The sequence below is a fragment of the Pristiophorus japonicus genome, chromosome 2 (genome assembly GCF_044704955.1).
Source record: "Pristiophorus japonicus isolate sPriJap1 chromosome 2, sPriJap1.hap1, whole genome shotgun sequence".
NCBI lineage: Eukaryota > Metazoa > Chordata > Chondrichthyes > Pristiophoridae > Pristiophorus > Pristiophorus japonicus.
The window spans coordinates 87,743,310-87,769,633 of NC_091978.1; the positions used below are offsets into that span (position 1 = coordinate 87,743,310).

General features: G+C 45.4%; 1 protein-coding gene across 1 annotated transcript in view; it reads left to right on the top strand.

Moving 5' to 3' along the window:
• Window positions 1-1,484: 1,484 nt before the first annotated feature.
• LOC139228797 (protein FAM221B-like) overlaps window positions 1,485-26,324 on the top strand; it is an 82,074-nt gene continuing 57,234 nt past the window's right edge. The window contains exons 1-5 of the mRNA XM_070860181.1: window positions 1,485-1,674; window positions 8,573-8,716; window positions 15,766-15,867; window positions 23,080-23,087; window positions 25,736-25,934. Coding sequence (XP_070716282.1) covers window positions 1,485-1,674; window positions 8,573-8,716; window positions 15,766-15,867; window positions 23,080-23,087; window positions 25,736-25,934 — 643 coding nt within the window. The remainder of the gene's footprint in view (window positions 1,675-8,572; window positions 8,717-15,765; window positions 15,868-23,079; window positions 23,088-25,735; window positions 25,935-26,324) is intronic.

A 26,324-nucleotide genomic window follows, 5' to 3' on the forward strand; every position in this document is an offset into this window, starting at 1 on the left:
GCAATAATCGGGCGCTATTTTCCATGGTAAACAGTATTCTGAGCCTTGCACGAGTGATGACGCATATTTTTTTTTTAAATAGGCCGGCCGATTCAGCTCATTCCTATATGCCGAAAGTTGCGCCAGCAATAAATGGGCAATAATCGGGCGCTAGTTTCCATTTATCATCAAATGTCACTGCCTGGAAGAGTGATGGATGCAGAAACCCTCACCACATTTAAAAAGCGCTTGGATGGGCACTTAAAGTGCCGTAACCACTGCAGGGTTACAGACCTAGAGCTAGTAAGTGGGATTAGACTGGATAACCTCTTGTTGGCTGGCGCAGTTACGATCGTAAGTATTGCAGGGAATCGAATATGGCCAAGGTGATCTCCTGGACTAGTTTCGATCGCCTGGATGGGTCGGAGAGGAATTTTCACAGATTTTTTTCCCCCCCAATTTGCCTATTCCAGGAGATCACATGGCTCCGGTTGGGGTGGTGTGTAAAATGTTGCGATACATGGGTTATCGCAGTTGTGTGAGGCGGACTGGTTGGGCTGGGTGTTCTTTACTTTTTCGCCATTGTTCATTATTCATAGGTTTATATGTAACCTTCAGAGCTGCTGAACAAGGACCGTGTGGCTCTTTGTCAGCTGGCACGGACACGATGGGCCGAAATGGTCTCCTTCTGTGCTGTAGATTTCTATGTTTCTATGGGTGATAACCTGAATCTCAGCATTTATATGGAAGGTAAATGGGTGCTAAATGGGCGATTATGTGCTGAAAGTCTAGCCCCAAGTGTTTTCTCAGTCTACCTTTGAAAAGATTGAGGAGATGCTTGTGGGGCAGTGTACATAAGACACAAGCAGACAGTTCAGATCACAAGGCAGTAGTACAGTAGTACTGTTACACCACTGTGTCACACTATTGTATCGTTAGATATTGATCAATACAGGCACACCCTAAATGTAAAATGCTCAGATCGTTTACTGAAATGACTTGTACCCAAGGCACGACCTGCATTTGTAACACATAATGAACTTTATCTGGCATGCTACCATACTGCATTTATGCATTTTATTATCTATCTTCAATGTGTATGTTAAACCGTTGACTAAACTGCTACTTCTTCTCATAGAGTGCTGATTTGTTCTTCAGAAAATAATGCTTGTTTTCCTTTTTCATTGTACCAGTGCCAGTTCTCCCCAGGAAAGTCTTCCTGCCCATTACCCTGACTGGATTGTTGTTAATAATACAAACGGTTTCCTGGTTACAGTGCAATTCAGCCAAATAACACCACGTCACATGCTTGCACTTCCAGTCAGGTAGGACTTTACAACCTTACAGGTATTTTTTTGCAAAGCTCTAAAGAAAAGAGCTGATTGTAGGTTTGCTGATGTAAATGACTTTCTAAATGTACCTGTCAAAATGGACATTCCATTTCAATTGTCAATGTTCCAGTGTCAGGCTGCAGTGGCCAAGTACTGCTGAAACACACACAGACAATGTCTACTGGTCAAGGCTCGGGAAAACATAAGGCGAAGAAGGACCATTTTATCCCCCAGGCTGCAGGTAACCAATCCAACCAGATGGCTCCAGGAAGCAGGGCAGGCAACCCATCTGGAACTAGCCAAGCCCTCGTGCCACATCAACCATCACAAGCCCAGCAAGAACAAACAATGCTTGTCCCAAAAGGTAACGTAAAAAACACTTGCGTCTTTAAGATTCACTTTAGTTATCACTTCAGGCTGGCAGCATGTAATACTATAACAATACAAAGACTAAGGGCTGCAGCTAGACTTGCCGACTCAAAATTTCCATGGGGTTTGTGCTGATCTCCCTTTTCAGCAGGAGATTAGCGGAACCCCCAGAAAAAGTTATGGCAAGAGTCGGGACGACCGCAATGGAAATTCAGAGCTGCCATCTTTTGCCAAGTCCAAAACCAAGCAGGAAGCAAGATACTGGCACAGCAGGAGCGATAGAACCAAACCATATAGCAGGAGGCTTTAGAGGTGGGATCATGGATTAAGTTCTGATGTTTTCTTTTGGGGTGATGAAAAGTCTTTAAAAGCAAAAGAACTTTAATAATTAATGCATCTCCATCATAGAAACATAGAAACATAGAAAATAGGTGCAGGAGTAGGCCATTCGGCCCTTCGAGCCTGCACCACCATTCAATATGATCATGGCTGATCATGCAACTTCAGTACCCCATTCCTGCTTTCTCTATAGAAACATCATAAGAAATAGCAATATGGAAAATGTAGCCTTCTATTTTATGGCCTCTGGTGTGACTTCAGAAGTGTTCGCACAACCAGACTATCCACTCCAACACTGAGCAGGTGGTAATACCACCCACAGTGGCATACAATACTGGAGTCTTAAAGAACCAGTGTTGTCAGGAATTTCTTGTTTCAAGAAAGAATTTACAACTTACAAAGAAGTATGTGGATTGGGAGCTTCCAAACAACAAAAACTTGTATTTACATAGCGCCTTTAACATAGTAAAACACCCCAAGGCGCTTCACAGGAGACAAAAAATTTGACACTGAGCCACATAAGGAGAAATTAGGGCAGGGGACCAAAAACTTGGTCAAAGAGATAGGTTTTAAGGAGCATCTTTAAGGACGATAGAGAGGTGGAGAGGTTTAGGCAGGGAATTCCAGAGATTAGGGCCAAGGCAACAGAAGGCACGGCCACCAATGGTTAAGCAATTGTAATGGTTTTGGTCTTCCCAATATTCAATTGGAGGAAATTTCTGCTCATCCAGAACTGGGATGTCGGACAAGCAGTCTGACAATTTAGAGACCGTGGAGGGGTCAAGACAAGTGGCAGTGAGGTAGAGCTGGGTGTCATCAGCATACATGTGGAAGCTGACACTGTGTTTTCGGATGATATCGGCAAGGGACAACATGTAGATGAGAAATACAAGGGCCAAAGATAGATCCTTGGGGACATCAGAGGTAACGATGTGTAAACGGGAAGAGAAGCCATTGCAGGTGATTCTCCAGCTACGATTAGATAGATAAGAATGGAACCAGGCGAGTGTAGTCCCACCCAGTGAGGAGGAAAGGGTGTAAGAGAAAAGATAGCCATCCGTGGCTAACTAAAGAAATAAAGGACGGTATCCAGTTAAAAACAAGGGCATACAAAGTGACCAAAACTAGTGGGAGGACAGAAGATTGGGAATCTTTTAAACGCCAATAAAGAATGACTAAAAAAATGATTAAGAAAGAGAAGATAGACTATGAAAGTAAACTAGCATGAAATATAAAAACAGATAGCAAGAGTTTCTGTAGGTATATAAAAAAGAGAAGAGTGGCTAGAGTAAATGTTGGTCCCTTAGATGATGAGACTGGGGAATTAGCAATGGGGAACATGGAGATGGCAGAAACTCTGAACAAATATTTTGTATCAGTCTTTACGGTAGAGGGCACTAACAATATTCCAACAGTGGATAGTCAATGGGCTATAGGGGGGAGGAAATTAACACAATCACAATCACTAAGGAGGTGGTACTCAGTAAGATTATGGGACTAAAGGCGGATAAATCCCCTGGACTTGATGGCTTGCATCCTAGGGTCTTAAGAGAAGTAACGGCAGGGATTGTGGATGCACTGGTTGTAATTTACCAAAATTCCCTGGATTCTGGGGAGGTCCCAGCAGATTGGAAAACTGCAAATGTAACACCCCTATTTAAAAAAGGAAGCAGACAAAAAGCAGGAAACCATAGATCAGTTAGCCTAACATCTGTGATTGGGAAGATGTTGGAGTCCATTATTAAAGAAGCAGTAGCAGGACATTTGGAAAAGCAAAATTCGGTCAGGCAGAGTCAGCATGGATTTATGAAGGGGAAGTCATGTTTGACAACTTTGCTAGAATTCTTTCACGATGTAAGGAACAGGGTGGATAAAGGGGAACCGCTCGATGTGGTGTATTTGGACTTCCAGAAGGCATTTGACAAGGTGCCACATAAAAGGTTACTGCACAAGATAAAAGTTCATGGGGTTGGTGGTAATATATTAGCATGGATAGAGGATTGACTAACGAACAGAAAACAGAGGTCGGGATAAATGGTTCATTCTCGTGTTGGCAATCAGTAACCAGTGGGGTTCCGCAAGGATCAGTGCTGGGACCTCAACTATTTCCAATCTATATTAACGACTTGGAGAAGGGACCGAGTGTAAGGTAGCCAAGTTTGCTGACGATACAAAGATGGGAGGAAAAACAATGTGTAAGGAGGATACAAAAAATCTGCAAAAGGACATAGACAGGCTAAGTGAATGGACAAAAATTTGGCAGATGGAGTATAATGTTGGAAAGTATGAGGTCATGCACTTTGGCAGAAAAAATCAAAGAGCAAGTTATTATTTAAATGGAGAAAGATTGCAAAGTGCTGCAGTACAGCGGGACCTGGGGGTACTTGTGCATCAAGCACAAAAGGTTAGTATGCAGGTTCAGCAAGTGATCAGGAAGGCCAATGGAATCTTGGCCTTTATTGCAAAGGGGAGGGAGTATAAAAGCAGGGAAGTCTTGCTACAATTGTACAGCGTATTGGTGAGGCCACACCTGGAATACTGCGTGCAGTTTTGGTTTCCATATTTACGAAAGGATATACTTGCTTTGGAGGCAGTTCAGAGAAGATTCACACGGTTGATTCCAGAGGTGAGGGGGTTGACATATGAGGAAAGGTTAAATAGGTTGGGCCTCTACTCATTGGAATTCAGAAGAATGAGAGGTGATCTTATCGAAACGTATAAGATTATGAGGGGGCTTGACAAGGTGGATGCAGAAAGGATGTTTCCATTGATAGGGGAGACTAGAACTAGAGGGCATAATCTTAGAATAAAGAGCCGCTCATTTAAAACTGAGATGAGGAGAAATTTCTTCTCTCAGAGGGTTGTGGATCTGTGGAATTCGCTGCCTCAGAGAGCTCTGGAAGCTGGGACATTGAATACATTTAAGACAGAAATAGACAGTTTCTTAAACGACAAGGGAATAAGGGGTTATGGAGAGCGGGCAGGGAAGTGCACCTGAGTCCATGATCGGATCAGCCAAGATCGTATTAAATGGCGGATCAAGCTCGAGGGGCCGTATGGCCTACTCCTGCTCCTATTTCTTATGTTCTTACGTTCTTATCCTTAGAGGAAGTTTGGCCTGGTGGGCTAGAAGAAGGAAGAGAAGAGGCAGAGGCGGCTGAATGGATGATCTTAATCTTAGAGACAAAGAAGTCCATGAACTCCTCACACTTATTGTCGTAGGTGAGGGTGAAAACTGGAGAGAGGGGTTTAAGAAAAGGGTTCTCAGTGGAGAAAGAAGCCAGGGTTTATCTTTGCATTCCAGGATGATTCTGCAATAGTGAGCAATTTTGGCTGACGAGAGCAAGACCCAATAATTCTTTATGTGGTCCAGCCAGATCTGGCGGTGAATGGCTAAACCAGTTGTCCGTCATAACCGTTGAAGTCTTCGTCCCTTGGAATTAAGGGAGCAAAGATGAGGGCTGTACCAGGGGGAACGGCCACATGGTGAGAGAGAGTAATTGTTTTAATAGGGACTAGGGCATCAAAGGTGGTGATGAGGATGTGATTGAGCAGATCGGTAGCTGCAGAAATGTCATGGTGAATGGATAGTTGGGAGTTCATAAGTGCAGTTGTAAGAGAGTCAGGAGAGAGTTTTTATCCAGGGAGGACACAGAAGAGGTAGGGGAGACAAAGCAAATGCTCTCCACCATTAATAAATTTAGGAGAGTTTTATTTTTCATCCCCACAACTTCACAACTGACAAGTGCCGAGGTACATGCGATTCCACAGGTACCTGGAGTCCCTGAAATGTTCCTGTTTCGAAAAGGTAACCCCAGCAAATTATACTGTATCATGGGATAGTTTCAGCTCCTGATGTTACCAGGAACTGGTTCTCTAAAGTTAAGTTTCCTGTCATGCTGTTGCTGCAATAAGTGCACAGCGAAGACCATGTCTGAAGTTACTTGTTACAATAATTCCAGTGCAGACTCTTTCATTCAATTCTCAATTTTTTAATCTTAGTCTTTTATATTTTTTAAAAGTGTGATCTCAGCAGTTGGGGTGTTAGGACTGACCTCACCATCCTTGGATGAGAGGTTTTAGTTATGAAGAGAATCAAGAAAAACTAGGCTTTTTTCATTAAAGCAGTAAAATGTCAAGACAGATAGATTATGCTCAAATTTCAGAGGGTTTTGATAATGTAAATAGATGAGTTGGTAACTGGCACGCATAGGATCATCACCAAAGGAATGAACGGAAAGGATAAGAGAAATATTCTTATGCAGAAGGTTGTCAGAACATGGAATGGCCTACCAGAAACAGTGGTGGAAACAAAATCTATATTAGCTTTGAAAGGAAAGCGGATAAATATTTGAAAAAGAAAAATTAAAAAGGATACATGGAAAGGGCAACGGAATGAGACTAACTGGATAGCCCTTTTAAAAAACTGACCCATAGTAACCCAAATGGCCTCCTTCTATGCTGTAAAATTTATGGAGGTGAAATTTAACATTAGTGAGGGCACAAAACGGGTTGCCTGTTATGCACACTGCTCAATTATCTTTTCCATGGAAGTCAGAAAAATCGGGCAGGGATTGTAACATTCAGTAAATCCGTTACCGCACATTTTGTGCACCAACCAAGGTTATATTTTACCCACTATGATTCTAATAGTTACTTGGGTGAGGTGCGATAGAGCTACAATAGCAAGGAACTATACACTGCACCTTGATGAAAACTTTCGTCTTCAGGAGAAGAGTGAATGGGAAAGACAATCAAAAGAAAAGTTAAGCGGAAAAAAATAACATTATTGCATTGCAAACTCCATCTTCATGCACACCGTCATTTTAAAAAAGGCATTTTCTCACTGTTCCTTTTTAAATGTCCCTGAAAGTCTCATTATTCTAAAGCTCACAGAATATTTGATTGTCAGTCTCTTTAATAAATCTATCTGTTGCTATGGTAACAACTTATGCCTCTTAACAGTCCCTTCCTGAACCTGGGTGCTGAAATGTAACATAGAAGCTCGGTATTACCGGCACTTTTAGGGATGGGAGCCCCTTGTTCATCTTCATGGCAACCATTGAATATGAACCTATTGTATATGTCATCCACTGACATGGGAATTCTCCATAAAACTGCAGTTAGACTGGGCCAGTTAAGAATATTTCTTCTCGGGGATGAAGCATGTTAAATATTTTTTAAGTGACTCATGCTCTTTCAATTTTGTAATTAGTTTTAACAGGAAAATATTATTGAATATATTTCTTCCTTAAAGAAATGTACCAGCATTATATATTTTGGGCTCACATAAAAAATGTTTGAAATCCTAATGGCTAATCCTCACTTACTGAGAGTGAATGAGAGACTGAGGAACTGAAATGTGAAACATATGTCACACCTAGCTGAACATCCACAGCCATTTTCACTGCATTCCCCAGTCCCCAACCCAGCTGGTCACCTGACTGAGGCAGCTTTCAAAGACTCTTCACATTCTTCGAAAATTATTTGGCACTAGCTTTAAGGAATTTCCCCAAATTCCAACGATCGAGATTTATTTTAAAAATGTTTATGTGACCTTAAGTTTATTCAAAATTGATTTGATTTTATTGACAGCTAGTTGGATTTATTTTACCACACAAATTAAAATGCATTAATGTTTCTAAACCCTTTGGGCTGGATTTTCAGTTCATTGTCATCTCTGTTTTTGCCACGGAGGGGTAATAATGGCAGAGGAATGCATTTCCAGGAGGTTGGCCAACTTCCAGCGCCCTGCCGGGAAATTCGGTGCAAGGTTTGCAGGGACACAGATCAGTACGACCCGAGAGAGGCGAGCCGGTGTGCAACGCCCCCTGGTTGCGACACTGGCTCGAAGTTTTGAAACTCGCCCGATCTGTAGCGCCCTGTAACACGCCCTAGTGGGACCACCTGTGAATGCTGGCAGTCTGAGCTGCAGCGGCCGCTGTGAGTGAAGGAATGTCGACCTGAGGTAAGTGTGATTGTTTTTCATTTTTTTATTTTTGCGTTTTACGTGGATGTGGTGTTTTTTGGTTTTTGTTTTTGGTGGGTTTTATTCAGATTTTTTTTTCCCACGGATGCCTCTCTCAGGGTGCTCCGAGGCTGGCTGTTTACCTTGGCATTTTCATTTGCTCAGCCGGCCTAGCGCCCTAAAAGAGGTGTGGAACATCTCCCTTAGCACTCCGCTCCATACTCAGGGTCTAGCTGCTGAATTTTGCGGCTGAAGACACTATTTCCTGGCACAAAATTTAGCGCTCCACCCGGGTTAACGCCGCAACAGAGGCATGACCGAATTTCCACCCCATATTCTTCACTTCTTCTTAAAATCTTCAGACATTTAAGATTCAAGCTTGGTGTCACTTAATCATTGTTTCCTCATTTAACCCGCATTGTCTTCTACCCTTTCCAACCTTGGTTGTGTCCGTCACTATGGGTCTTGGCCCTTCACCTTGGCTTCTCAATAAAGGAAGAATCGAAATTTTTTATAATAGCAAGTTAAGAGTCTAACAAAAAAAACGTCTATCTGATGAAAGGTTTCCTGCAATTATCTTTTATAGGATACACAGTAAAACCCATAGTTCCAGCCGAAAAGGCTGAGCTCATCTCTGTCGCCAAAGCAATGCATAGAGAGGAATTTGGGAGTCGGGTGAAGGAACTATTTGATCCTGAGAGAGAAGCAGCACTGGATGCCCTTCAAACAGGTGTTTTTAATTATTATTGTTATTTGTTCTCGGGATGTAGGATTTGCTGTCAAGGCCACATTTGATGTTCATCACTACTCTAAGAATTCACAGTGAATACTGAGCCACTTCAAAGCACATTAAGTGTCCAAAAAAAAGTCACATGTAGGTCAGACTAGGTAGGGGGTGGTTGGTTCCCTTGCCTGAAGGGCATTAGTAAACCAGTTGGGTTTTTGAATCTCTTACAAAGGGTGGCACCTCTAACAATGCAGCACTATTCAATGCTGAATGTAATAGAATCTGTGAAGGATCTTCAATTGAAAAGTGACCTGGGGGTCCAGATAAGATGCATCCTAGGTTGCTGAGTGAAGTAAGAGTGTGTCTGAATTGCAACAGGAAGGAACATGCAGGTGCAGCAAGTAGTTAGGAAGGCAAATGGTATGTTGGCCTTCATTACAAGAGGAGTTGAGTACAAGAGCAAGGATGTCTTATACAGGGCCTTGGTGAGACCGCACCTGGAGTATTGTGTAGCGAAGGTTCACCAGACTGATTCCTGGGATGGCAGGACTGTCGTATGAGGAGAGATTGGATCAACTAGGCCTGTATTCACTAGAGTTTAGAAGAATGAGAGGGGATCTCATTGAAACGTATAAAATTCTGACTGGGTTGGATAGACTGGATGCAGTGAGGATGTTACCCCTGGCTTGGAAGTCTAGAACAAGGGGTCACAGTCTCAGGATACCGGGTAGGAAATTTAGGACTGAGATGAGGAGAAATGTTTTCACTCAGAGGGTGGTGAACCTGTGGAATTCCCTACCACTGAAGGCTGTGGAGGCCATGTCACTGAATATATTTAAAAGGGAGATAGATAGATTTCTAGAAACAAACGGCATCAAGGGGTATGGGGAAAAAGCGGGAATATGGTGTTGAGATAGAGGATCAACCATGATCATTGTAAAGTCCTGTCCCCTCAGCACAGATTCACACGAGGCATGTAGTGAAGTCAAGGTCACTCTGGACCTGCACCTTTATTTCACAGCTCTGGAATGCTGCACTTGCCTGAGACTTGTCCTTATATACCTGTCTCTTGCAAGTGCACCCCTGGTGGTAAGGTATGCTGATGGTTACATGTCATATCTTATTACAGTCATGTATAGCATGTTAGGATACTGTTATATATAATAATGTAAGATACATGACATCACCCTCACCCAAGATCTTATTGTCTTTATAGGTTCAGTCTCTCAGGTGGTCTACGCTCTCACGTGGAGCGTCTGAGTTGTGGTTCAGTTGTTTGCCTTGGTGTCTGTTTTTCTTTGGGTGTGGTTGCTGGTATCTCGCTTGGGCTGTCTGTTTCGATTGGTGTGATTGTTGTTGACTCGCCTGGGCTGTCTGTTGGAATTGCCCTTTTCTCAGGTAGTTCCCTCTGTCTGTCCACCAGGTGTGGTGCGAGTTCCACATTGTAGTCTGCCTCTGGTTCCGCAGTGTTGTTGGTAAATATGCTTTTGACTTGATCTACATGCCTCCGGCAGGTTTTGCCATTGTCCATTTGTACTACCAGTAGCCTGTTTCCTTCCTTGCCTGTTACTGTCCCTGCAAGTCATTTGGGACCCCTGCCATAGTTTAGTACAAACACTTTGTCCCCTCTCTCATTCCATCTCCTCCTCGAATTTCTGTCATGGTACTCAGTCAGCTTACGGCGCTTTGCCTCAACGATTTCGTGCATGTCTGGGAGGATTAATGAGAGTCTTGTCTTTAAAGTCCTTTTCATCAACAATTGCGCGGGGGGAGATCCCAGTCAATGAGTGCGGACGAGATCTGTATGCCAGCAGGAGTCGCGACAGGCGACCCTGCAGCGTGGGACCTTGGATTTTAAGCATGCCTTGTTTAATGATTTGCACTGCTCTCTCTGGCTTGAACGGTGCCGTCTTGACGTGATTTATGCCGTGGTCAATTATAAAATCTTGGAATTCTGCGCTGGTGAAACACGGACCATTGTCACTGACCAATATGTCAGGGATTCCGTGCGTTGCAAACATGGTTGCGAGGCTCTCCACAGTGATGGAGGTTGTGCTCGAGTTTAAAAGGGTGCATTTGATCCACTTTGAAAATGCATCTACAACTACGAGGAACATTTTGCCCATGAATGGGCCCGCATAGTCTACGTGCACCCGCGACCACGGTTTGGTAGGACAAGGCCAGGGGCTCAGGGGAGCCTCCCTGGGGGCATTGCTGGTGCACCTTCGGACGCAGAGCTTCAAGTCCGCGTCAATACCAGGCCACCAGATGTGGGATCTGGCTATGGCCTTCATGAGAACGATCCCCGGGTGCTCGCAGTGGAGCTCCCAGACAAATGCCTCTCTGCCTCGCAGAGGCATGACTACTCGGCTGCCCCACACCAGGCAGTCTGCTTGTAGTGATAGCTCATGCATGCGCCTGTGAAAGGGTTTTAATTCCTCGGAGCAGGCATCGCGAGCCTCTGCCCAGTCACCGGCTAGGACACATCGTTTTACTAAGGATAACCTGGGGTCGCTGGCCGTCCAGGCTCTGATTTGGCGAGCCGTCATGGGCGAACCTGTGGACTCAAAGGTATTGATTGCCATGACTATCTCACAGTCCTGTTCGTCAGAACCTTCCGTGGTCGCAAGGGGTAGCCTGCTGAGCACGTCGGCACAGTTGTCTGTGCCTGGTCTGTGCCTTATGGTACAGTCGTAGGACGCCAGCATGAGTGCCCACCGTTGAATTTGCGCCGAGTCGTTGGCGTTTATTGCCTTGCTCTCGGAGAGGAGGGACGTGAGGGGCTTGTGGTCGGTTTCTAACGCGAACTTGGCCGCGAAAAGGTATTGGTGCATCTTTTTGACACCATACACGCACGCGAGCTCCTCCTTCTCCACCATTCCGTACCCACACTCCGCCCGCAAAAGTGACCTGGAGGCATAAGGTATGGGTTGTAATTTGCCCGCATTATTGACTTATTACAAAACGCACCCGACCCCATACGCTGACGCATCGCATGTGAGAACTAGCTTTTTACCTGAATCAAAGAAAGTCAAAAAACTGTTGGAACACAGAAAGTTTCGTGCCTTATTGAAGGCGCGTTCCTGGGCGTCCCCCCAAAACCAATCGCACCCCTTCCTGAGTAGCACGTGGAGAGGATCCAGCAGCGTGCTTAAGTTCTGCATAAAGTTCCCAAAGTAATTGAGTAGCCCGAGAAAGGCGTGCAGTTCTGAGACATTCCGGGGCCTGGGTGCCAGGTGAATTGCTTCTGTTTTGGACTCTGTTGGGCGGATTCCATCAACGGCAATCCTTCTGCCCAAAAATTCAACCTCGGGTGCGAGAAACAGGCACTTGGATTTCTTGACTCGTAGGCCTACCCAATCCAACCGCTTTAGTACTTCCTCCAAATTACGGAGATGGGAGTCGGTGTCCCTGCCCGTGATAAGTATGTCATCTTGAAATACAACCGTCCCCGGGATGGACTTGAGCAGACTCTCCATATTGCACTGGAATATGGCAGCTGCCGACCTGATGCCGAATGGGCATCGATTGTACATGAAAAGTCCTCGATGTGTGTTGATGGTGGTGAGTAGCTTGGATTCCTCAGTCAATTCTTGCGTCATATACGCAGATGTGAGGTCTAGTTTTGAGAAAAGTTTACTCCAGCCAATGTGGTAAATTAGTCCTCCGCTCTGGGCAGCGGGTACTGGTCCTGTAGGGAGACTCTGTTTATGGTAGATTTGTAGACCCCACAGATTCGTACGGATCCATCAGGCTTCATGACTGGGATGATGGGACTTGCCCAGTCGCTAAATTTCACAGGTGATATAATGCCTTCCCGCAGAAGCCTGTCTACTTCGTGTTCAATCTTTTCCCTCATCACATAGGGTACAGCTCTGGCCTTGTGATGGACCGGTCTAGCATCCTGTGTGATGTAGATTTTGACTTTGGACCCTTTGAAAGTGCCCACACCTGGCTGAAAGAGATGTTCAAATCGCTTTAGAACTGTTGAGCAGGTGGTCCATTCCTCTAATGACATGGCATGGACATCATCCCATTTCCAGTTTAGTTTTGCAAGCCAGCTTCTCCCCAGCAGTGCTGGGGGGTCTCCGGGGACAATACACAAGGGAAGTTGGTTCATTGTCCCTTTGTGTGTGACAGAGAGCATGGCGCTGCCGAGGACTGGTACGATTTCTTTGGTATAGGTCCTTAGTTTGGTGTCGACCCTTGTGAGTTTTGGTCTGTCTCTTTTATGCGGCCACAGTTGTTCAAATTGTTGAGCGCCCATGAGAGATTGACTCGCTCCCGTATCCAGCTCCATGTTGACAGGTATCCCGTTGAGTAGGACCCTCATCATTATAGGAGGCGTCTTGTTGTAGGAGCAGCGGCCATTGATCGTGTTGACCCGCTGTACATCGGTGTCCCGGGTACTGTCCCCACTGTCTTCTGGTCCGCTTTACGACCCATCCGATTCGTATACCAGCCGAGCTGCCGTTTTTTTGCACATGCGGGCCAAATGCCCTGTATATTCACAGTTCCTGCAAACAGCCTGCTAAAATCGACATCCCCTTGATGAGTGCCCACCTTCACACCTCCAGCACAGACTGCTTGCAAAGAATGAGCTGCGTCTGGCTGATCTCTCTTGAGCTTCTCTCAGTTTGTAGTTGATTGCTCGCATTGTGGGTTGATGAGGTGGAAACGGCCGTTCCTGTGGCCCTTGATGGCTTCTGGCACCACTGCCTGCTGTCGAGAGCCTGTTCTCCCGGTTTTGTCTGTGTGTGGGGTTGCAGCTTGTTTAATGCTGTGAACTTCTTGTTCCGATATTCCGTTAGTTGTCGTACCTGCATTGTAAATTAACCTCGTTTCTTCTTCCCCTACCAAGAATGTCTGTGCAACCAGTGCTGCTGCCTCTAAGGTCAGGTTCTTGGTCTCGATGAGCTTTCGGAATATGCCTGCGTGGCCTATTCCTTCAAAGAAAAAGTCTATCAGCATTTCTCTCCTCAGTTCATCGGAGAACTCACATAAACGAGCCAACCTCCGAAGTTCCACTACGAAGTCGGGTATGCTCTGGCCCACACAGCGTCTGTAGTTGTAGAACCTGTGTCTGGCCATGTGTAAGCTGCTCGCTGGCTTCAGGTGGTCTCTCAGCAGTGTGCTCAATTCTTCAAACGACTTGCTTGCTGGTTTCTCGGGTGCCAGCAGATCCTTCATTAAAGCTTATGTTTTTGAGCCATAGCTGGTCAAGAGATGGGCTCTTCTCTTGTCTGCCTTATCGTCGCCTAACCAGTCTTTGGTTACAAAGCTTTGCTGGAGCCTTTCTATAAAGTTCTCCCAATTGTCTCCCGCATTGTACTTTTCATCTGATCCGTTGTTCGCCATTCTGTGGATTCTGTAATCCTGTAACTCGTCGCCACTGTAAAGTCCTGTCCCCTCAGTACAGATTCACACGAGGCATGTAGTGAAGTCAAGGTCACTCTGGACCTGCACCTTTATTTCACAGCTCTGGAATGCTGCACTTGCCTGAGACCTGTCCTTATATACCTGGCTCTTGCAAGTGCACCCCTGGTGGTAAGGTATGCTGGTGGTTACAGGTCATATCTTATTACAGTCATGTATAGCATGTTAGGACACAGTTATATATAATAATGTAATGTACATGACAATCATATTGAATGGTGGTGTAGACTCAAAGGGCTGAATGACCTACTATTGCTCCTATTTTCTATGTTTCTATGTTTCTATATTTCTATATATTTCAACCTGGGCATTATATTAATTTTGAAAGTATTCACCTTGTCTTGTAGTGAAAGGAGAATGAGCTTTCCTCCTCTTTAGACCTTGTTTTTAATGCCAGCCAATAGTTTGAACACGTTACCGTCTAATAGTAAAGTGGATTTGTGACAATAATTATGCCCAAGTAAAACTTCCCTTTAGGCTCTGTTCCATATAGTAGAGTGAAGACGTCAGGGGAACTTAACCTTAGCACTTAATTATTTGATCGACATATTTTGTGCCTTCTTCAGTAACTTTTTACCTGTTTAGAAGACACAGGGCTGAACTTTTCTAATCAGCATAATAATGTCTAAAAATGGCTGGTCCAGTGAGATTGCACACTGTCCTTTCACGTCAGAGATCTAGTTTTGAATGCAAAACAAGTGAGATAAAGACCTGTTCTCTCTGGAAGTTGTAAATACCTTGTTATATATGCAGACTATATATATATCTCTGTGTAATCACGGTATAGTTGCATAAAATGGAAACTTGTTTACCTGATGTACTGTCAATAAGGTTTACACTGTTATATACATGCTGGCACCACTAGAGGGTGCAACTGGCGGAGACCATGGTTTCCTGCCCTGGTGGCAGGGGCTGTGTAAAAGGGGAGCCACCATGTGGCTGCCTCACTCTGGAGTTAGAAATAAAGGACCAAGGTCACTACAGTTTGAGTACAACACATTGCCTCGTGGAGTCATTCATAGGTACATTCCAGACATAATATATCCGACATGAAATGAGTTTGGGCACTCTCAATCCACTTGACCGCCCAGAACTTCCACTATTGGCATTAGGCTGGTAGCCTCAAGGACAGAAAGACAACTGGGGCAGAGATTTCTGAGTGTGCTACATTTCAAAAATTGTAAACTTAATAAATGTGTTCAAAATTTTGCTGCACGTGTTGCACAAAGGTAATCTTCCCCTTGATGTGAAGATGGAAAATCACACTATTGCAGTGTGGTTCTGTTCTGCAGCTTTGCTTAATTTGGTCAGGGTAGCAGGAGTTGACTTTGCTAATCAGAGGGAACAACTTCAGCCTTGTAGTTTCATAAGTATTAATATTGTAACTTTTGATGTGAAGGAGATGGAGTTATTTTTCAATGTATAGTAAGGCAAATGCTTTGGGCATGAATACCTGTGTTCCTTTCTCACATTCATTTGGGACTTATCACAAAATGCTTTGGTATATTTCAGTATTGCTTTAAGGTATTTTCACCACCTGCATTGTAAGTGAGTAGCATGTAGTTCAACTATTACATTTGTAACCGATGCATTGATGCATTGTATTGCTTTGAAAGGGATCTATATTGGATATCGATGTCCTGAATACAAATGGGATTGCATCCGAGTTGGAGTAAAGTCAAAATGCTTTTGCGGGCACCTCCTCGCTGAACATGAACGTTTTACCGGTATGGAACAGAACTTGGTATCTAAATCTATATTTTTGTCTGAATGTAAAAATGAGGTAGCATGTTATCAAGACATTCACTCTCAGAATTTTAGCGATGTTAATAGCAGTGTATGTTTATTTCACAAGAGGGAGGGAAGGAAATTAGTGTTATTCAAAATAGGACTTCACCAGCTGATGGGTACAGCATAAAGGTCCTTGATAGAATAATCATACATGGACTCTGGAGGGAGGGGCTTGATGGGCCGACTGAACTTTTCTCCTTCTGTACTTGCTTACATTCTCATCAGCATGTATCCTTGCTAGCAGCAATCACAACTAAATGTTATCACAACCACAAGGATGACTGGCTCATTAACTCATATACGTTTTTATTCCAAATATAAATTCAGTAGAAATTCAACACTGGATTAACAACTCCCTTGTTTTTAAACATTTCTCACCTGAAAATGTTGACTTTTGCTGACATGGGCCCAAGTTTCGACAGGAGTTGCTCCTATTTTTTTGAAGCAACTGTTTTTTTTTTGAGTATCTAAAAATCGCAATTCTCCACATTTAGTTGCTCCAGTTTCAGTGAGTTAGTTCAGTTTCTTTTTAGTTCAATTTTTTTTTCAAAAGGGGGCGTTACCAGTCACTTATGCCTGTTTTGGCCATTTAGGCAGGTTTAGACAGCTAAAAGTTACTCCAAACTAACTTCACCCTGCATATGTGTCCACTTTTGTACGTTCAGAAAAACCTTATGTAGACTTAAGAAATGAGCGCAGATAGCCAGAGATGCGGGGGGTGGAGGGAAGTTAGAGGATTTTCCAAAGCATTAAACACTTCACATTTAACAATAAAGAACCATCATCAATAATAAATGATAAATAAATCAATAAATAAAGAACTAAAAGTTCCTACCTCACCTACTGCAGCACGCAACGTCTATCCGTTCGGGCCATTCGGCCAGGGGCTAGGGACGGGATTCGAGTACTGGGGGCCAGCAGCACACGCAGCAGCAGCGTCTTTTTGTGCCATTCAGCCAGGGGCTAGGGGCTAGGAGCCAACTTTAAAGATGGCCGATTGCCAATGTTTGGAGCGCGCATGCTTCAACACGCTGCCGGCACTCAGAGACACGCTGGGCCCTAGCCCCGCCCCCCCTGCTGCTCCTGCTGCGCTGCGTCGAGTCCGATGGAGGCCTGATGAACGTCGAGAATACTGTGGTAAGGATTAGGCGTGCTTTTTATTCCAGAAACTCGGCGCCCTCCAAGAGGTGTGCCGTTCTAAGGATCGGTTGAAACTTGGACCCATAGTTTCTGCCCTCTCAGACCTCGTCCAAGTGGCCGTTCTTCATGTGTGAGCCTAGGCAGAGATTGTCTGCTCACATCACTCACACACTCACACTCACAGACACTCTCACACACTCACACTCACACACTCACACTCACAGACACTCTCACACACTCAAACTCACACACTCACACTCACAGACACTCTCACACACTCAAACTCACACACTCACACTCACACACTCACACTCACACTCACACTCACACACTCACACTCACTGACACTCTCACACACTCACGCTCACACACTCACACTCACACACTCACACTCACAGACACTCTCACACACTCAAACTCACACACTCACACTCACACACTCACACTCACAGACACTCTCACACACTCAAACTCACACACTCACACTCACACACTCAAACTCACACACTCACACTCACAGACACTCTCACACACTCAAACTCACACACTCACACTCACAGACACTCTCACACACTCAAACTCACACACTCACACTCACACTCACACTCACAGACACTCTCACACACTCAAACTCACACACTCACACTCACACACTCACACTCACAGACACTCTCACACACTCAAACTCACACACTCACACTCGCACACTCACACTCACACACTCACACTCACAGACACTCTCACACACTCAAACTCACACACTCACACTCACACACTCACACTCACAGACACTCTCACACACTCAAACTCACACACTCACACTCACACTCACACTCACAGACACTCTCACACACTCAAACTCACACACTCACACTCACAGACACTCTCACACACTCAAACTCACACACTCACACTCACACACTCACACTCACACACTCACACTCACAGACACTCTCACACACTCAAACTCACACACTCACACCCACACACTCACACTCACAGACACTCTCACACACTCAAACTCACACACTCACACTCACACACTCACACTCACAGACACTCTCACACACTCAAACTCACACTCAAACTCACACACTCACACTTACAGATACTCTCACACACTCACGCTCACACACTCAAACTCACACACTCAAACTCACACACTCAAACTCACACACTCACACTCACAGACACTCTCACACACTCACGCTCACACACTCAAACTCACACACTCAAACTCACACACTCAAACTCACATACTCATACTCAAACTCACACACTCAAACTCACATACTCAAACTCACAAACATACACTTCGCAACAGGAGCAGTCATGCTGGATAACATTTAGCCTGCCAAACCCAGAAGAATTGAGTTACATAGAAACATAGAAAATAGGTGCAGGAACAGGCCATTCTGCCCTTCGAGCCTGCAACGCCATTCAATATGATCATGGCTGATCATGCAACTTCAGTACCTCACTCCCGCCTTCACTCCATACCCCCTGATCCCCTTAGCTGTTATGGCCACATCTAACTCCCTCTTGAATATATCTAATGAACTGGACTCAACAACTTTCTGTGGTAGAGAATTCCACAGGCTCACCACTCTCTGGGTGGAAAAGTTTCTCCTCATCTCGGTCCTATATGGCTTACCCCTTATCCTTAGACTGTGACCCCTGGTTCTGGACTTCCCCAACATCGGGAACATTCTTCCTGCATCTAATCTGTCCAGCCCCGTCATAATTTTATATGTTTCTATGAGATCCCCTCTCAGTCTTCTAAATTCCAGTGAGTATAGGTCTAGCCGATCCAGTCTTTCTTCATAGGTCAGTCCTGCCATCCCAAGAATTAGTCTGGTGAACCTTCGCTGCACTCCCTCAATAGCAAGCACATCCTTCCTCAGATTAGGAGACCAAAACTGCACACAATACTCAAGGTGTGGTCTCAACAAGGCACTGTACAACTGCAGTAAGACCTCCCTATTCCTATAATCAAATCCTCGCACTATGAAGGCCAGCATGCCATTTGCTTTCTTTATTGCCCCCTGCTGGACCTGCATGCCTACCTTCAATGACTGATGTACCATGACACCCAGGTCTCGTTGCACCTCCCTTTACTAATCTGTCACCATTCAGATAATAATCTGCCTTCCTGTTTTTGCCACCAAAGTGGATAACCTCACTTTATCCACATTATGCTGCATCTGCCATGCATTTGCCCATTCACCTAACCTGTCCAAGTCAACCTGCAGCCTCTTGGCATCCTCCTCACAGCTCATACTGCCACCCAGCTTAGTGTCATCTGCAAACTTGGAGATGTTACATTCAATTCCTTTGCCCAAATCATTAATGTATATTGTAAATAGCACTGAACCTTGCGGCACCCAACTAGTCACTGCCTGCCATTCTGAAAAGGACCCGTTTATTCCCACTCATTGGGCCCAAGTTTTGAGCCGCGCCTAGAACGGCGCAGTCCCAACCTGGACGCCCGTTTTTCGTGCCACAAAGTGCGCCTAAAAAAAACTTCCAGATTCTCCAGCTCCCTGCAGGTCGTTTGCAGCTCTGCGCAGCGCAGCACGAGCTGTAGGGGGCGGAGCTAGGTCCCTGCGCTGAAAACAGAGCCGGAACCTCTGCACATGCGCGCTACAGTGGGCGTGCATGTTCAGTAGCTCCAGGCGCCCAAAACTGTGTGGGAGGGGCCGAAGCACGCAGCCCCTAGCCCTGGCCCAATGGCCTCACTGGGGCTGTGTGAATAAGGCTCCTCCCACGGCCAGCTCCTGCTTCCTCTCGACCCGACTCGACTCCCGCTTCCCGCCTCCCGTCTCCAGACCGGACCCGACTCCCGCTTCCCCTGCCCCCCCTGGACCGGACCCGATCCCGACCCGACTCCCGCTTCCCCCCCTCCGCCCCCGGACCGGACCCGACCCAAACCCCCGGACTGGACCCGACCTGACTCCCGCTTTCCCCCCCCCCTGCCCCCCGCCTCCAGACCAGACCCGACACCAACCCGACTCCCGCTTCCGCACCCCCCCCCCCCCGGACTGGATCCGACCTGACCTCCCTCCCCCCGACCTGACCTCCCTCTCCCTCCCTCCCCCCGACCCGAACCGAACCGACCTCCCTCCCACCAGCCCCCCCGACCCGCGCTCCCCCCGACCCGACCCAACGCCACCTACCTGTAAATCTGGTGCTGGGGATGGGCCCTGCCCGAAGTCTCGGGCCCGGCCCGTTCAGCCTCCCTCCCCCTTCTCCCCCCCCTCCCCCCTCTCCCCCCCTCCCCCATTCCCCCCTCCTCCCCCTTCTCCCCCCCTCCCCTTCTTCTCCCCAGCTCTCCCCCTTCTCCCCCATCCCTCCCCCTTCTCCCCCATCCCTCCCCCTTCTCCCCCCCTCTCTCCCTCTCCCCCATCCCTCCCCCTCCCCTCGCTGTCAGAAACACAGCCATTGACAGACAGAGAATGAGAGACACACACAGACAGACAGAGAGATAGAGACACTGACAGAAACACACTGGGGGGGGGGGGGGGGGGGGCATCCCAGCATGCTGTTGGAGGGTTCCCGGTGCTGCAGTCGGTGAGTAGAAAATGTTTTATTTATTGATTTAAAAAAAACATTATTTCTTATTAATTTTTTTTGATTGATTTATTGGTTGATTTATTATTGATGATGGCTCTTTATTTGTAAAACTGAAGTGTTTAATGTTTGTAAACTTCCCTTTAAACCACCCCCCCCCATTCCCTACGCCTGATTTGTAACCTACGCCTGATTTTCTAAAGTGTAGACAAGGTTTTTTCGAGCGTACAAAAATCTTCACTTACTCCATTCTAAGTTAGTTTGGAGTAAGTTTTCACTGATGAAACTTTGAAAACAGGCGTAAGTGGCCGGACACGCCCCCTTTTGAAAAAAAATTCTGTTCCAAAGTGAAACTGTTCTAACTGATTAGAACTGGAGCAAACTAAATGACGAGAATTCCGATTTCTAAGATACTCCGTTCTACACCAGTTGCTCCTAAAAATCAGGAGCAAATCATGTCGAAACTTGGGGCCTTTGCTTCCTGTCTGCCAACCAGTTCTCTATCCACGTCAATACATTACCCCCAATACCATGTGCCTTAATTTTGCACACTAATCTCTTGTCTGGGAGCTTGTCAAAAGCCTTTTGAAAGTCCAAATACACCACATCCACTGATTCTCCCTTATCCACTCTACTAGTTACATCCTCAAAAAACTCTAGAAGATTTGTCAAGCATGATTTCCCTTTCATAAATCCATGCTGACTTGAACCGATCCTGTTACTGCTTTCCAAATGCGCTGCTATTACATCTTTAATAATTGATTCCAGCATTTTCCCCACCACCAATGTCAGGCTAACCGGTCAATAATTCCCTGTTTTCTCCCTCCCTCCTTTGTTAAAAAGTGGGGTTACATTAGCTATTCTCTAATCCATAGTTACTGATCCAGAGTCCATGGAATTTTGGAAAATGACCACCAATGAATCTACTAATTCTAGGGCCACTTCCTTGAGTATTCTGGGATGCAGACTATCAGGCCCTCGGGATTTATCAGCCTTCAGTCCCATCAGTTTCCCTAACACCATTTCCTGGTTAATAAAGATTTCCCTCACGTCCTCCTTCTCGCTAGATCCTCGGACCCCTAGTATTTTCGGGAGGTTAATCATGTTTTCCTTCGTGAAGACAGACCAAAGTATTTGTTCAATTGGTCTGCCGTTTCCTTGTTCCCCATTATGAATTCACCTGATTCTGGCTGCAGGGGACCTATATTAGTCTTCACTAATCTTTTTCTCTTCACATATCTATAGAAGCGTTTGCAGTCAGTTTTTATGTTCCCTGCAAGCTTACTCTCATACTCTATTTCCCCCCTCCTAATTAAACCTCCTCTGTTGAATTCTAAATTTCTCCCAGTCCTCAGGTGTGCTGCTTTTTCTGGCCAATTTATATGCAACTTCCTTGGATTTAACACGATCCCTAATTTTCCTTGTTAGCCAAGGTTGAGCCACCTTTCCTGTTTTATTTTTACGCCAGGCAGGGATGTACAATTGTTGAAGTTCATCCATGTGATCTTTAAATGCCTGCCATTGCTTATCCACCATCAACCCTTTAAGTATCATTTGCCAGTCTATCCTAGCCAAATCACACCTCATACCATCGAAGTTTCCTTTCTTTAAGTTCAGGACCCTAGTCTCTGAATTAACTGTGTCGCTCTCCATCTTAATGAAGAATTCTACCATATTATGGTCACTCTTCCCCAAGGGGCCACGCACAACAAGATTGCTAATTAATCCTCTCTCGTTACACAAGGCCCAGTCTAGGATGGCCTGCTCTCTAGTAGGTTCCTCGACATATTGGTCTAGAAAACCATCCCTTATACACTCCAGGAAATCCTCCTGCATAGTATTGCTACCAGTTTGGTCAGCCCAATCAATATGTAGGTTTAAGTCATCCATGATAACTGCTGTACCCTTATTGCACACGTCCATAATTTCCTCTTTGATGCCATCCCCAACCTCCCGACTACTGTTTGGTGGTCTGTACACAACTCCCATTAACATTACAATATACTTTAATGATTTAGATGAAGGAATTGAGTGTAATATTTCCAAGTTTGCAGATGACACTAAACTGGGTGGCGGTGTCAGCTGTGAGGAGAATGCTAAGAGACTGCAGGGTGACTTGGACAGGTTAGGTGAGTGGGCAAATGCATGGCAGATGCAGTATAATGTGAATAAATGTGAGGTTATCCACTTTGATGGCAAAAACACGAAGGCAGAATATTATCTGAATGACGGCAGATTAGGAAAAGGGGAGATGCAACGAGACCTGGGTGTCATGGTTCGTCAGTCATTGAAAGTTGGCATGCAGGTATAGCAGGTGGTGAAGAAGGTAAATGCTATGTTGGCCTTCATAGCTAGGGGATTTGAGTATAGAAGCAGGGAGGTCTAACTGCAAGTTGTACAGGGCCTTAGTGAGGCCTCACCTGGAACAGTGTGTTCAGTTTTGGTCTCCTAGTCTGAGGAAGGATGTTCTTGCTATTGTTCAGCGAAGGTTCACCAGACTGATTCCAGGGATGGCTGGGCTGTCATATGAGGAGAGACTGGATCAACTGGGCCTTTTTGCACTGGAGTTTAGAAGGATGAGGGGATCTCATAGAAACATAAGATTCTGACGGGACTGGACAGGTTAGATATGGGAAGAATGTTCCCGATGTTGGGGAAGTCCAGAATCAGGGGACATAGTCTTAGGATAAGGGGTAGGCCATTTAGGACTGAGATGAGGAGAAACTTCTTCACTCAGAGAGTTGTTAACCTGTGGAATTCCCTACCGCAGAGAGTTGTTGATGCCAGTTCATTGGATATATTCAAGAGGGAGTTAGATAAGGCCCTTACGGCTAAAGGGATCAAGGGGTATGGAGAGAAAGCAGGAAAGGGATACTGAGGGTTACTCAGCCATGATCTTATCGAATGTTGGTGCAGGCTCGAAGGGCCGAATGGCCTATTCCTGCACCTATTTTCTCTGTTTCTATGTTTCTATGTTTTCTGCCCTTTGGTGTTTCACAGCTCTACCCATATAGATTCCATATCATCCAAGCTAATGTCCTTCCTTACTATTGTGTTAACCTCCTCTTTAACCATTAACGCTACCCCACCTCCTTTTCCTTCCTGTCTATCCTTCCTGAATATTGAATACCCCTGGATGTTGAGTTCTCAGCCTTGGTTACCCTGGAGCCATGTCTCTGTAATCCCAATTACATCATACCCATTAACAGCTATCTGCGCAGTTAATTCATCCACCTTATTACGAATGCTCCTCGCATTAAGACTCAGAGCCTTCAGGCTTCTTTTTTTAAACACTCTTTGTCCCTTTAGATTTATGTTGTAATGTGGCCCTTTTTGATTTTTGCCCTTGATTTCTCTGCCCTCCACTCTTGCTTTTCTTCTTCCTACTTTTTGCTTCTGCCCCCTTTTTACTTCCCTCTGCTTCTCTGCATAGGTTCCCATCCCCCTCCCCAACCGCACTAGCAAACACTCTGCCTAGGACATAGGTTCCGGTCCTGCCCAGGTGCAGACTGTCCGGTTTGTACTGATCCCACCTCCATCCGAACCGGTTCCAATGCCCCAGGAATTTGAATCCCTCCTCCTTGCACCATTCCTCAAGCCACGTATTCATCTGAACTATCCTGCGATTCCTGCTCTGACTAGCACAATGCAATGGTAGCAATCCTGAGATTACTACCTTTGAGGTCCTACTTTTTAATTTAACTCCAGCTTCCTAAATTCAGCTTGTAGGACCTCATCCAATTTTTTACTTATATCGTTGGTACCTATATGCACCACGACCGCTGGCTGTTCCCCCTCCCCCTCCAGAATGCGCTGCAATCGCTCCGAGATATCCTTGACCCTTGCACCAGGGAGGCAACATACCATCCTGGAGTCTCGTTTGCGGTGCAGAATCGCCTATCTGTTCCCCTTACAATAGAATCCCCTATCACTATAGCTCTCCCACTCTTTTTCCTGCCCTCCTGTGCAGCAGAGTCACTCATGGTGCCATGAACTTGGCTGTCTCTGCCTTTCCCTGATGAGTCATCTCCCCCAACAGTACCCAAAACTGTGTATCTGTTTTGGAGGGAGATGACCGCAGGGGACCCCTGCACTACCTTCCTTCCACTGCTCTGCCTGATGGTCACCCATTCCCTCTCTACCTGAGTAACCTTTACCTGCGGTGTGACCAACTCACTAAACATGCTATTCACGGCATCCTCAGCATCGCGGATGTTCCAGAGTGAGCCCATGCGCAGCTCCAGTGCCGCAATGCGGTCTGTCAGGAGCTGCAGCTGGACACACTTCCTGCGCACATAGTAGTCATGGACACTGGTAGCGTCCCTGACTGCCCACATGGCACAGGAGGAGCATGACATGAGTCTGGGCTCTCCTGCCATGACTTAACCCTGAGATTAACTTAATTTGGCAACAATGCCAAAGGTTTCTTACTGATAAGAAAAAAGAAAAAGATCAAATACTCACTAATCCACCAGCCAATCACTTAACCGCTTGGCTGTGACATCACACTTTGATTTATTTTTACCTCTTTGTTTACCTTCTGCCCCAACTCAGTTGTAGTGATTTGCTGCCCCAGCTAAAATCAGCGAAGTCTACAAACCAGGGATTGTACCAGGAGGTTTTTTTTTTATCCTGTTTGGTTCAATACCAAATTATGCAGTATATTTGCCACTTGAACCATTGGGGAAACCCCAAATAGTAAAATTTTTAAAAAGTTAATAAAATGTGATAAATTGTATGGTGACTTCTGCAACAGCTGTCCTAGTAACCCTTTCGAGAAGTCACCGGGTGTATTGGCCCACAATATTTTTCCTTAATGGTCCCATAATTACAAAACGTTACTCTCAGCTTGGTGCTTACTCAACGGGAGTGCAGATCAGAGAAAAAGGCGGAGAATTTAGCCTGCACAATTCTTCTGGTCATGGCTGGAAAATCAGGAGTGCCCAGTTCTCTGAGTTAAGTAAAACGGCACCAGATTTGGAATCTCTGAATTTCAGGGTGAACCTACCAATTTAGATCATTCCCAATCTTTTCCAGTGGTTTGCTGAATTGTCTAGTACTCTTCATTTCTTCTCAACAGGTAAGAGTGTTCGAGTGCCCTGTGTAGTGATGGACTGTCAGTGCAAGGCTTATGCCTTCATCCCTGCCCGCCCCGAAGATGTAGGTGAATTCTGGCTGAGAAAACGAAGAAACTTTGACCCCAGTGCATGGAGAGCTAAGTGCCGTTGTAAACATAACCATGAAGAACATAACGTCGTTGGAAACCATAATTGCAAGATTAGTGGTAGGTCAACAATCCTGGAAGCATCTTTACCTCTGTTGATTTATATTTCTGAAACATCTTTTATCATCATTAGAGTTGGATAAGATTTCTATGAAGCATCAAAATCCATCCACACTGAGGACCAGGCAATGATCCTTACTAGAAAAGTAGATTGTACTGTTTCATAACTAAAATCCTACATCATTAGTTTCTTGGTTGGATGGGAGAAAATAGGTTATCTCACAAAATTGTAAAAACTCAAACATATTCACCCAGAAGGGAAAAAAAATTAATTAACTTGAGCTAACACTAGAAGCTTCATGTTCAACATAAATGACTAAAAGCAGCTCATAACTATGTATATATGTATGTGTGTGTGTGTGTGTGTGTGTTACTTGGATCATTGAATGA